At 53.4% G+C, this 11,356-nt stretch overlaps 1 protein-coding gene across 2 annotated transcripts; it reads left to right on the plus strand.

Moving 5' to 3' along the window:
• Positions 1 to 3,234: 3,234 nt before the first annotated feature.
• Positions 3,235 to 9,883, plus strand: MYCL (MYCL proto-oncogene, bHLH transcription factor). Of its 2 annotated transcripts, none has more exons than XM_004614221.2 (3): positions 3,235 to 3,432; positions 3,796 to 4,300; positions 7,320 to 9,883. In XM_004614221.2, the coding sequence occupies exons 1-3, from the start codon at positions 3,352 to 3,354 to the stop codon at positions 7,955 to 7,957; spliced, it is 1,224 nt and encodes a 407-aa protein (XP_004614278.1). In that variant the 5' UTR covers positions 3,235 to 3,351; the 3' UTR covers positions 7,958 to 9,883. The 2 variants fall into 2 exon arrangements, with proteins under 2 accessions (XP_004614278.1, XP_054995281.1); XM_055139306.1 differs by having other exon boundaries at positions 3,826 to 4,300.
• The last annotated feature ends 1,473 nt before the right edge of the window (positions 9,884 to 11,356 follow it).

The raw sequence follows: 11,356 nt of genomic DNA on the forward strand, positions 1-11,356 counted from the left end.
TCCTCTTCCTCTTCCTCCTCTACCTCCTCCTCCTCCTCCTCCTCCTCCTCCTTCTTCTTTTTTTTTTTTTTGCCTCCAAGCAGTGCTCAGAGGCTCAGGGGAGTTGGTGATTTAATGCAAGGGCTAGAGGATGCAAAAAATGCAATGTTACTTAGGCCCTACGGTGTCAAAGATTACCTTGAGCATCCCAGCAATGCTTGGGAGCCTTGAGTTAAACCCAGCAGTGCTGGAGAATCAGATAGTGCTTGCATTACCATGTGGTGCCAGGAATCTAACTGGGGTTGGTCACAGGCAAGGCATGCATTTAACTCTTGTATTATATCTCTGGCCCCATGGGATCTTTCTTTTGTCTTTGTTATCTCTCTCTCTCTCTCTCTGTCTCTCTCTCTCTCTCTCTTGCTCTCTCTCGCTCTCGCTCTCTCTGCAATGTCAAGGATTGAACCTAGGGTCTCACATGAAGTACATGTCACATCCCTGGCACAAAGTGGGGTACATAGGCTATCTCATTAGTGTCTGGGGGCTGAACAGATAGTACAGTGGGGAGGGCATTTGCCTTGCATGTGGCCAAACCAGGTTTGGTCCCAGGCATCCCAAATGCTCCCCCAGCACTTCCAGGAATAATTCCTTAGAGCATAGCCAGGAGTAACCCCTGAGCATCGCCAGGTATGGCCTAAAAACAAGTAAAAATAAATAAATATTTGAGCCAGAACAGTAGTACATCATCAGGTAAAGTATTTGTCTTACATGCTGCCAACCCAGGTTTAATTCCTGGCATCCAATATGATCCCCTGAGCATCGCTGAGAGTGATCCCTGAGCACAGAGCCAAGAATCAGCCCAAAACACAGCCGGATCTGGCCCAAACACTATAAAAAACCCAAATCATTAGGATCTGGTTTGCTAATTAAGTTTAAATCTAAAAAAATAAATAAATCTAGAAACCAACCAGAAGTGTCAAGGTACTAGGGGAACAAAGTTAGTAAGAGCTAAGGGCCCAGAGCGATAGAATGGCGGGTAGAGTGTTTGCCTTGTAGGCAGTTGACCCGGGTTCGATCTCTAGCACTCCATATGGTTCCCTGAACACTGCCTAGAGTGATCCTTGCCCCCAGAGCTAGGAGTAATCCCAGAACAGTGCCAGGTGTGGCCCAAAACAAAACAGCTAGTTCTGCCTTTAGAGATGTCCCACAGGCACTGCAGATACAACATACTAAAAACAGGGTGTCATCTTCTCCTGTCCCATCTAAACTCACGCTTGAGTCCTATGCTCCAGCCACACCCAGCCGCTTGCACATAACAATTCCTTCTCCTGGGATGGCAACAGTGAGTGGTTTGTTCCTAAACCACAGGGATGGGAGGAAAAGAAACAGCAGGCATTGAGGCTAAGACAGAGAGGATGCAGACCTTGAATGCCAACGAGAACATTCTAGACGTATTGCTGACATTCCAGTTTACCTTTGTTTTGACCTAAACAAAATGCCTGTGTAATTTAGCTTTTTCTCATCCACACAAGGTATCTGCACAGAAGATAACGCAAAGACTACAGCATCTGTCATGTGGCCAGACTTGCAGATGCAAGCAACAGTCCCTCTTGTAGGATACATAAGCAGGAGTTTCAGGTGGCTTGACCCCACAACTAGCATTGCAAAGCTCAAAGACCTAAATTTTTTGAACTCCAAGTCCCTATTCTTTCCCCCCTTTCCAAAAGAGCTCCTACAGGGAGCAGAGAGATAGCTCAGTGGGTAAGGATCTTTCCTCGCATGGGGATTGGCTGGGGTTAGCCCCTAGCACTACCTATGGTCCCCTAAACGCCCTCCAGGAAAGATCTCTGAGCAGTGCAGTCAGGAGTAAGCCCTGAGCACCTCTAGCTGTGACTCAGAAAGACGCACTCAGACACACCCAAGGCTGGAAATAGAGTAAAGGGGGAAGACTCGGATATGACCCCCTGAACCCTGACCAGGAGTGATCCCCGTGCATAGAGACAGGAGTAAGCCCTAAGCACTACCAAATGTGGTCCCCCCAAACAAACATTTTATTTTTAAAATTTTATTTGCTTTTGTTTGGTGGTCACCCCTAGGGACGTTTAGGTATTACTCCTGGCGTGCCCGGGGGACCATATGGGATGCTGACTATAGAACCCGGGAACCATTTAGAGTGCCCACAATGAACCCGGAACCATTTGGGATGCCCACGATGAACCCGGGTCACCTTACCCGCTGTACTATCTCTCCGGCCCCTATTTTCTTTCACTTTTTTTGTTTTGTTTTTGTTTTGGAGGCCACATCCGGTAATGTTCACAGATTTCTCTTGGCTCTGCGCTCAGAAATTACTCCTCGCGGTGCTCAGGGGACCGACTTTATGGGATACCACCGGGGATCGAAACCCGGCCGGACGTGTGCAAGGCAAGCGCCCTACCCACTATACTCTCTCTCCAGTCTCAAAACAAATATTTTTAAACCTAAAATGTGAGGGAGGAGGAGTGTGGGTCCCGACCTGGCCCCAGAATGAAAGGTCTCCTAACCTAACATCCACACCGGGGGTTGTCCGTGCTACTCATCTTCTTCCAGACCTAGTTCCTTTCTCTGAAATTCCTGACAACAATCCCGTGAGCTATTACCGTCCCTTGCCTCTATAGATGAAACTGCGGCTCGTCGTGGGTAAGTTCCACGCTCGGATTTCTGAATCTTGCCTCCTCTGCCGCTCGGGATTGGCCCACCACGCTACAGAAACCAGCTAACGGTGATGAGGGGGAGCCCGGGTCCGGCCTCCACGCAGGGCTCAGCGCCGCCAGGTGGCGCGGCGGAGGTGCGCCCGTCCCCCGGCTCCCGCACCCAGGCCGACGCACCTGAACTCGGCGGGCGAGCCCCGGGAAGTAGACTCTTGGGGCGGGTCAGGGGAGTAGCCCTAAGCCCCAGCCCAGAGCGGGTTTGGGGGCGCGGCTTTGGTCGGGCCCGCTGGGGACTGCAAGAGTCACGCCCCCACCAGGACCCGCCGGGCTGCAGCAGCTCGCCGCCCTGCCCGGCGTCCTCCAGAGTGCAATTGATTTGGAGGGAAAACAGAAGGAATAACACAGAGCAGGCGAGCGGTTAAGAGAGGTGAGGCGGGGACGCCGTCGCCCCCACCTGTCGGCGGCCGGGAGGGGGCGGGGCGGGGCGGGGCTTGTCCCGCAGGGCCCGCCCCCAGCCCCGGACCCCCGGGCGCGGGACGAGATATAAGGCAGCCGGGAAACAATGCGCCTGCATCTCGCGCGCCCGCGCCGATCCCGGGAGCGTCCGGGCCGCCGTGCGCGAGCGAAGGGGGGCGCGCGCGCGGGCGGGGCGCGCTCCTGAGTGCGGGGCGCGCGCTCGGCGGCGCGCATGTGCATGTGTGCGGGCTGCCGGGCTGCCCCGAGCCCGCGGGGAGCCGGACCGCTCCAGGTGGCGGGCGGCCAGAGCGAGGTGAGGCTGCAGGCGGCCGGGGGACGGGCGCGGGTCCCCGGGGGACGGACGGCAGGCTGCCTTCGGGGCACAGCGCGCCCCCGCCAGGCCCGGCCAGGCCCTGGGAGCTGCGCTCCGGGCGGCGCTGGCAAAGTTTGCTTTGAACTCGCTCCCCGCAGCCTAGTCGGCGCTCTGTGAGCCACTTCCCTGGGCACGCTGACCCAGGGTCGGGCTCCCGCAGACGCGAGCGCAGGGCGCGGGCTCGGAGCCGGGAGGTTGGGGAGGGTCGCAGTCGCAGCGCCCGGCTGGGCCGGGGGACCCCCGGGGCCGCCTGCCGCCCCGAGCCCGCACCCGAGGCTTGCCGGTTCCCTTTCCCTCCCACAGGGAACGGACATGGACTTCGACTCGTACCAGCACTATTTCTACGACTATGAATGCGGGGAGGATTTCTACCGCTCCACGGCGCCCAGCGAGGACATCTGGAAGAAATTCGAGCTGGTGCCGTCGCCCCCCACGTCGCCGCCCTGGGGCTCAGGTCCCGGCGCCGGAGACCCGGCCCCTGGAATTGGTCCCCCGGAACCGTGGCCCGGAGGGGGTGCCGGGGACGAGGCGGAATCCCGGGGCCACTCGAAAGCTTGGGGCAGGAACTACGCCTCCATCATCCGCCGTGACTGCATGTGGAGCGGCTTCTCCGCCCGGGAACGGCTGGAGCGAGCCGTGAGCGACCGGTTCGCCGCCGGCGCGCCCCGGGGGAACCCACCCAAAGCGCCCGCCGCCGCGGACTGCGCGCCCAGCCTCGAAGGCGGCACCCCGGCGCCCGCCGCCCCGTGTCCTCTGAGCGAGCCCAAGACCCAGGCGTGCTCGGGGTCCGAGAGCCCAAGCGACTCGGGTAAGGATCGCCCCCCGGGTCGGGGTGGGGGGGGAGGCGCCCCGTGGGTGGCCGGAGCCTTGCCACTGGCTGAGGTCAGGCTCTGGGTCTTCGTCAGCCTCTAATCACCTCCCCCCCCCCCTCGGGCTGAAGCTGCCGGTGTAGCCCCCAGCGGTGTCTGTCTGGCACGTGGGTGTGTTAGTAAACAATTCGGAGAAGTGGCGTGGGAGCCAGCGTCCCTTTGATGATGACTGGAGCCCCGGGGGACTAGGGAGACTGGGAGAGGCTTGGCGCTCGCTCGGAGAGGGCTGAGCTGGGATCTGAGTGTAGGGGATTTCCTCCTGGGGAGACTAAAGGGGTCCCTTAAAGGTCACCCCAGGCTTGTTTCATCGGTCCCTCTTTCCCTGGGAAACTCATTCTCCTCTGGGAAGAGAAGAAGCTGAGGGGTCTTTTTGTGCAAAAACCAAAGCTGTTCTTTTAAAAACCTGGTCTCCTGTCAGCTTTACCTTAACGTGCCAATAAGCCCTTCCTTTGCACCTCCCATCTTTTCCCACCTGTGCATCCACACTCAGACAGGGAGTGGAGGAATGAACCAGCGTTCCCATTCACAGACGGATATATTGAGGCTTGGAGGTAGCAGCTCACCCGAAATAAACCCCAGCTTCCTCTTAGCTAGTCAACCTCGTTTCCCCAGCCCTCCCTGCCCCAGACACTTCTGTCTGGGTGTCTAAAGGGTCTTCATGGTAGCTTATCTGAGAAGGGTTACACCATACCTTGTTGCTTTGACCTAAGGTACAAAGGTGACCCTGGAGCTCCCTCCCAATTGATCAAAGAGCTTTAGCTTCTTCCTTGTAGTCAACAAATACTCTCTGGCTCCCACGTTTCTGGGCTAGGTGCTTGTGCCAGTTCTACAAAGCTCAGGCTCCCCTGTCTGTCTGTTCTTGACTCCAGGGGAAGCTCACTGAGAGCAGACTTCTGCCCCCTTGGCTTCAGACTGTGGTTCTTAGCCTCACCTCTTGGACTATTCTACTCAGAGGCACTGCGGAGACTTCTTTTATAAGAAACAGGCTGAGGCTCGTATCACATAAAGCAAAACAGAGGACTCTCACAGTTGCTCTTAAGAATTCTTAATGTATAGGATTGTGTGAGCGGAAACTTGGGATGGGTTATGGATGTGGTCATGTGCTTGAGGGGGAAGTAAGGATAGTAAGAAAAATTTTAGTCACTTTTTTTAATCTGGTCCATTCTGTTAAGGTTTTTTTTTTTTTTTTTGGTTTTTTAAAAATCTACCTGCTTCTTTTACATCAATAACTTGTGTTTAATGGCTGGAATGGAAACTTTTAATATCAAGAAACCCATACAGGTGTACTTCTGCCAAGGCTGAAGGAGTGGTAGAGAGGAAAGAACAAGCTCTCTCAAAAGAGAGCTTCATTTGAGACCCAGAACATCCTGAAGAGGATGTGTGTAAGTTTGTCTGGTGTGTGTTTCAGTTTCTCCCTTTGCATAGGGGGGTTGGACTTGGTTGTCAATCAGAGAGGACAGTTCCTTGTCTGAGGAGAGTTAGCCATCACTCTGAAAAGAATAGTGTCTTCTGTTATTTCTTTCTTCAGCAAAGACTTCCCAGTCATGAGCTCTAACACAAATATTAAAGTTTGGGGATGTGGGGAAACCACTGTTCATTTCTGACCTGCCCTTTAACCTGAACCTGTTTGCAAGCTCCTGGTTCACTCACAGGCCACATGGCCCAGAACAAAATGCAACAGATTGCAAACAATGAGGGGGGTGGGGAGAGTGATTGACGGCAAGGTTCAGCCAATAGAGGCTAGGGGCTGGGTGAAACTGCATTCCAAACACAGCATAGCCGGCCAATCGCAGGCTTTGGGGCCAGGAGGGCTGAATGGTCAGGTTTTATTAATGGAGAAATAATGCGATTGTCCACACAATGGAAGGCTTCCTGACAAAGGCGCTCAAGCATCCTGATATGCAAAGGAGGCCAAAGAACTGAGCTTCTCTGTTGTCAGACTGAAATGCATAAAGGTGGCCTTTATCTGGGGGGAGGGAGGATGCTGCAAATTGTGTGAAACAGGAAGATTCCCCCCTCGATGCCCCTCTTCTGGTTGAGGTGACCTGAGAGACCTTCCAGCCAGGGAATGGTAGGGACACATCCAGGTATTTTTAGGCCGCTGGGGTTTTGGTGTCCTTGCCTGGGAACCTATCCCGGCCGCTCAGTTCCTGTGCTCAGCACAGGTAGCTTGGAAATGCTCGCTGGTACCTTTGTGAAGTTGCAGCATTTTGCCTACCAGAAAATCCAGATCCCATCCTCGCCTGGTCCAGGGAAAGGGGGTGGGGCAAGCAACCTATAAATGATGGATGACTTTAGAAACCCATTGAACCCGGGAGCAAAATGCTCCTAAGGGAAACCCTTTCCCTCTCCTCTGGGGGTCAGGAGGGATGGGTTGTAGCCTTCCCGTCTCTGAATCTTTAGCTGAAAGGAGTGGCAGAATAGAGAGGTGGGGGAATAATAGGATTTATAACTTGTGAAAAGTAACAATTCCCCAAGTGCAGGCTGTGCTGGGCAGGAACAAAGGGCAGCTCTGCCCACAGACCCCTCATTTACAATTCTGATGGGGCATGAAAGAGCCCGACTGGAGAAGATCTTTATAGCTAAACTTTGTCCCAGGCCAATAGCTCTTTCTCTTCATCCCTTTGGTGGGGGAGGGGAGAGCCTGTGCAGACGGGGGGCTGCTGGCTTGGGTCTGCCTTTTGTTCTTATCTAAGCCTGGCTGTACAAAAGGAAATTGGAGAATATTTTCCTTCTTGCTTATTTCCCTTCCTTTCCTTCACCCTGGCTATAGCCCCGTTACAAATGCATCCGCTGTCCGGCTCCTTACTTTGATTTATTTATGTCAAATTGGGAAAATGTCACCTCCTTTCCCAAGCCCCGCTCTTCTTCCCCCCCGCCCCCCCTTCCCCAAAGCGAATGCTGAGTATGTGTTTCTCATGGGATGTGCTTCTTTTCTTGCTCTCTCTTCTTGGCCAGAGGGGGAAGAAATTGACGTGGTGACCGTGGAGAAGAGACAGTCCCTGGGTGTACGCAAGCCAGTCACCATCACGGTGCGTGCCGACCCATTAGACCCCTGCATGAAACACTTCCACATCTCTATCCACCAGCAGCAGCACAACTACGCCGCCCGCTTCCCCCCAGAAAACTCCTCCCCCCAGACCCCGGCCCCAGAGAAGGCCCGGCTGGAGGAGGAAGAGGAGGAGGAGGAGGAAGAGGAGGAGGAGGAGGAGGCTCTGGAGAAAGAAGAGCCCCAGGAAAAGGAAGAGGTGGACGAAGAGATTGTGAGCCCCCTGCCACTAGAAAGCGAGGCTCCTCTGACCTGCCACCCCAAACCTGTCAGCTCCGACACTGAGGACGTGACCAAGAGAAAGAATCACAACTTTCTGGAGCGCAAACGGCGGAACGACCTCCGCTCCAGGTTCTTGGCCCTGCGGGACCAGGTTCCCACGCTGGCCAGCTGCTCCAAGGCCCCCAAAGTTGTGATCCTGAGCAAGGCCTTGGAGTACCTGCAGGCCCTGGTGGGGGCCGAGAAGAGGATGGCGTCGGAGAAAAGGCAGCTCCGATGCCGGCAGCAGCAACTGCAGAAAAGACTCGCGTACCTCAGTGGCTACTGACTGACCCGAAGCTTGACTGCTCCATCTCAGCAAAGACCCGGGTTTAATTTTCAACCTTCCCCTTAGTAATTTGCACATTTTGGTTCCCGGACTGCAGCTTCCCCTCCGGGGATGTGGGGCAGCCAGAACGCACACTGGTGAGGGCCTCTGCGTGCTGGCGAACCCTGACAGCCAGCTAGGCAGTCGGTGTCTTCTCAGGCGCCGGAGGCTCCCCAGTTGGCAGCTGACTGAGGAGCCTTGGGGTCTGCCTCCCCAGCCTCGGCGCATGCTCTCAGCCCGAAGACAAGCCTGACAGATGCTATGCAACAGGTGGTGGACGTTGTTCGGGGGCCACAGCCCGCCTGTGAAATCGCACACTCCAGGGCCGGGAAGGAGGCTCCCGGTGGTGTCTCTGGGGTGATGCTAGGACAGCTGGGCCTGGATGCTCTCCCTGAGGCTCCTTTTTCCAGGAGACACACGAGCTGTCTTGGGTGAAGACAAGCTCGCAAACTTGATCAACATGGACCATTACCTCACTGTCGGACACTTTACAGTAGCTGAGGAGTTGGAAACATTTAATATATATATACATATATATATATATATATATAGTGGTGTTAGGCTGCCCCTCCTCCCCTCTCAGAGCCTCAACCTTGAGAACGCAGAGCCGGGCTGCTCCATTTTTGGGGCTCTTTCCTCCGAGATAGCATTTCTGTCTTCAAAAGGAACCATTTTGTTTCCTTCTGCCTTTGTTCTACAGTGGACTCAACATAGCATCCCTTCCCCATAGGTCAGAAAGAGTCCCCCAAGGCCCTGGGAAATGAGTCCCAGCCTGTGGCCAGGGGGAATGGCTTGCCATCCTGCCTGGTGATCTTGTTTCCTGCCCAGCTTTTTTTTCTGAAGGGCCCTTAAGACCCATCTCAGAATTTTTTCTCCAGGCAGGCATGTGTCAGGCACCTCAGGGGAGAGGACTGCACCGCCTCCTCTTCCTCCCTCATCTGCATCCCTGACTGGTACATTTGAAAAGTCAGAAGTTCTCCCAGAACGTCGCAATCGCAACCCCCTGCAATGCCAAGGAGCTGAGTGGCCCAACAGCCACCTTTGGGTGCTCCCGGCCTGACAGGCATCCAGCCCCATGAGCAAAATCTGGGTCTTAAGTGCTTCCTAGAGAGCCACTGGGGCTCATCCAGGATTCCAGAAAGGGGCCTCGCTGCCCAGCAGAATTGAAAGACCCTTCCAGGACTCTCTGCTTAGTGGACCACGATGGATTTTACCCCAGCTGAGCTTGGCACCTCCAAGTGGATTCCAGCTGCAACCTCCAATCCAGGAAAAGCATCCGACCCAACTAGGGTTATGTGGGCAACCTCAAGCGCTCCTAAGCCTGGTCTGGGTGAAGGAGTGACCCTCCAGAAGTCTGTGGAGGGGGACAGATGCCTGCCGACTAGGGGTTGAAAGTTGGTCAGCGGTGATGGTAGGTCTGCGTGCTACCATCTGTGGACAGCCAGCTGCTATTTTGATGCACGTTGTCTGTTTCTGAGGTTGCTTCTTGGACTCAGCAAACCCCAGAGGAAGTTTGGAAAGAGCCCTTCTACCTTCTAGAGCATGGTTTTCAGGAGCCACTTGACTTCTGGAACTATCTTTGGAGAACAAGTGGGATGATGTAGTCACTGCTGCCTGGCCTGAATAGCTTGTGTTTTGTAAGCTGCTGTTGGGGATTTTGCTGGGAGCAGTCTTTTTGGTTTTTTTATACTGTATTTTTGTATGCCTTTTGCAAAGTGGTGTTAATTGTTTTTTGTACAAGAAAAAACTCTTGGGCAATTCTCCTATTGCAAGAGTTTGGTTTATTTTGAAAGGCAAGTTTACCTGAAATTTTGTATTTAGTTGTGATTATTGATTGCCTGATTTTAAAATGTTGCCTTCTGGGATATCTTCCAATAAAAGATTTCTTAAACATGTTAGAGTTGGGGGCAGCTTTTGGCACCTGAGCACCCATGAACCAAGGACAATTATTTCAGAGCAGCCACAAGCGCTGCAGAGGGTTGCATTTATCTAACCATGTTTCTAACCTGGTCATCCACTTTAGGTTCCTGACATGCCATTTCAGACATGTCCAAACAATGTAGGCTCAGTACTTGGTGAACTTGAAATTCTCGTGTGAATTGCAAAGAGTGCTGAATTTCTACTTTAGAAGGCTTGCAATCCCGGTTCTACCACTTGCTTTGTGTCTTTTAGCTTTACTTTTCTGAGCCCTGTTTTCTTTATCTGTAAAATGGGGATAAATGTTAATTCACGGGACTTTGGCTAGTACTAAATGAAGGAGAAGATTTTAAGCCACTCTCTAAACTATAAAACCAAATAGTTCATGTGTAGTGCCAGGGATTGAATCCAGGATCTCACATGCAAGCAGTGCTCCAGTGCTGAACTATATCCCTGTTCTTTTTGTTGTTGTTGGGGAGGTTCTTCGCCAGCAGTTCTTGACCACTGTGCCAGGGGTTCAGTGCAAGGACCCAAGGATATAGTATTGCTCAAGCTTTGAGGTGCTGAGGATCCATGTGCCACAGCCTGCATTGCTTGGTTACCTCCAGGCCTGTGCTCATGTGACCAATAGTTGCAGGAATTAAACCCTCAGCTGGGTGCATGCCTGTCTTGTGCCTTAATCGCTGTGCTGTCTCCTGCCCTACCTCCTTACCGTGCCCCCACATACATACAAACCTTGATTTCTTTAGAGTGATATCACTGTCACTGTCACTGTCATCCCATTGCTCATCGATTTGCTCAGGTGGGCACCAGTAGGTCTCCATTGTGAGACTTGTTGTTACTGTTTTTGGCATATCAAACATGCCACGGGTAACTTAGCAGGCTCTGCCGTGCGGGCAAGATACTCTCGGTAGCTTGCCAGCCTCTCCAAGAGGGGCGTAGGAATTGAACCCGGGTCAGCCACATGCAAGGTGAACGCCCTACCTGCTGCACTATCGCTCCAGCCCAGAGTGATACTGTTCTTGTTTTTTTTTGCTTTTCGGGTCACACCCCCCTGACAATGTACAGGGGTCACTCCTGGCTCTACACTCAGGAATTACCCCTGGCGGTGCTCAGGGGACCATATGGAATGCTGGGAATTGAACCCGGGTCAGCCGCGTGCAAGACAAACACCCTACCCGCTGTGCTATCGCTCCAGCCTCATGGTACCATTCTTTTAATAAAAAATTCAGCACAGGTATATTAATCCTGTGCTGAATTTTTATTATTTTTATTTATTTTTGTTTTGGGGTCACATCTGACAGTTCAGGACTTATCATTCTGTGCTCAGGGATCATTCACAGTTAGGCTCAGAGGACCATATGGGATGCCAGGGATTGAACCCAGGTCAGTTGCACTCAAGGCAAGCACCCTCCCCACTATACTATCACTCTGACCTCTAAG

The sequence above is a fragment of the Sorex araneus genome, chromosome 5, assembly GCF_027595985.1.
Source record: "Sorex araneus isolate mSorAra2 chromosome 5, mSorAra2.pri, whole genome shotgun sequence".
NCBI lineage: Eukaryota > Metazoa > Chordata > Mammalia > Eulipotyphla > Soricidae > Sorex > Sorex araneus.